The sequence below is a fragment of the Rhea americana genome, unplaced genomic scaffold (genome assembly GCF_003343005.1).
Source record: "Rhea americana isolate MKP2758 unplaced genomic scaffold, rheAme1 scaffold_186, whole genome shotgun sequence".
NCBI classification, from domain to species: domain Eukaryota; kingdom Metazoa; phylum Chordata; class Aves; order Rheiformes; family Rheidae; genus Rhea; species Rhea americana.
This window is the reverse complement of record NW_028185994.1, coordinates 1,310,173-1,311,571: the sequence shown is the minus strand read 5'-3', so window position 1 is coordinate 1,311,571 and position 1,399 is coordinate 1,310,173. Positions and strand designations below refer to the sequence as shown.

At 55.7% G+C, this 1,399-nt stretch overlaps 1 protein-coding gene across 1 annotated transcript in view; it reads left to right on the top strand.

Moving 5' to 3' along the window:
- Positions 1-400: 400 nt before the first annotated feature.
- Positions 401-1,399, top strand: part of PAX5 (paired box 5) — a 168,534-nt gene continuing 167,535 nt past the window's right edge. Inside the window, exon 1 of the mRNA XM_085302123.1 lies at positions 401-500. Coding sequence (XP_085158249.1) covers positions 455-500 — 46 coding nt within the window. The 5' untranslated portion in view covers positions 401-454. The remainder of the gene's footprint in view (positions 501-1,399) is intronic.

Below are 1,399 nucleotides of genomic sequence, written 5' to 3'. Positions count from 1 at the left end.
ACATCTTGTGATGTTTTAGAGAACAGGACATGATCTCACATGGCGAGAAGCTCTTTAGTTTCTTAATCATTTCACGGTTCCTTCAGAGGCTTTTTTTCCACCTAAAACGTTTAGTTTCAGCTCAGTGATCAGCTGCAAAAGCTCGGCGGGGAGCGGAAGAGTTGAATTACTCCAACCTGCGAGGAGAAAAGAAAAGAAAAGAAAAGAAAAGAAAAGAAAAGAAAAGAAAAGAAAAGAAAAGAAAAGAAAAGAAAAGAAAAGAAAAGAAAAGANAAGAAAAGAAAAGAAAAGAAAAGAAAAGAAAAGAAAAGAAAAGAAAAGAAAAGAAAAGAAAAGAAAAGAAAAGAAAAGAAAAGAAAAGAAAAGAAGAAAAGAAAAAAAAGAGAAAAGCCAACAACAACACAAAGTGGAAACTTTTTTCTCTGTCCATTTCACCAAGTCCTGAAAAATCGGAATGGAATTAGAGAAAACCTACGCGACTCCCAGGACTGGCCGAACAGGTAGGACTGGGGCACTGGGGGACTGCGAGCCGCCGTGGACCAGCCCGGAGACTCCCCTGCGCGCAGAGGGCTCGGTGTTGCGCTCTGCGGTGCCSTGCGCACGGCTGCGCCCGCGTTTGCGGCGCTCCCTGGCCCGGGAGCGCGCTCAGCCCCACGCTGTGCGCGCGGCGGGGGCTGCGGCCCGTGTCACGCGTGGGCCGTGTCACGGCGCRGGGCCAGAGCGGTGCGGCAGGGCAGGCCGTGGTGCGAGGCGGGCGCTGCTGGGACGGAGGCAGGGAGGTTTCGGCGGAAAACGAATGCTCCTCTTCCGAGCGCCGCGGTGTTTGCGTGCCCTGCGGGCTGCGGCTTTTGCTCGGCGGCGTGCCTTTTGCGCTTTCAAAGGGGCGGGGGGGGATTATCGGCACCGACAGTTTCCCGTGCAAAAGTCAACACTGAACGCGCGGCTTCGGCGGCGGCGTGCGTGGAGGGGTCCGCCGGTCATTTGGAAATGATTTGCATTTTGTGCGGGGTGTCGAGCGCGCCTGCCCGCAGGCCGGCGCGGCGCTGCGGCAAAGGGTCGTCCGGGGGCTCACGCTCTTGGGCAGGAGCGGGGGCTTTGGCACGGCAGGTCATCAGCCAGAGCGGGGCTGGGGTGAACCCGGCAGCCACGGCCGCCCTCGAGTTCGTCGTGTCCGGGGGTGGCTGGGGAGAGCCTGTGTGTGTGCAGATGTGCCCTGACGAGCTGTGTATAAAGAATGTAATTTCGAGGCGATCGATGGGGCTTTTTATTAGTTAAATCGTCTGAATAATCATTTAATCGATAAAGCATTTCATTGCTTCTAGCTGTAGGCCCTGCGTGGTGCGGGGAAGGCCGAGACACGGGAGGGAGGAGGGGGGCCGAAGCACAGGTTGGGGGGGGG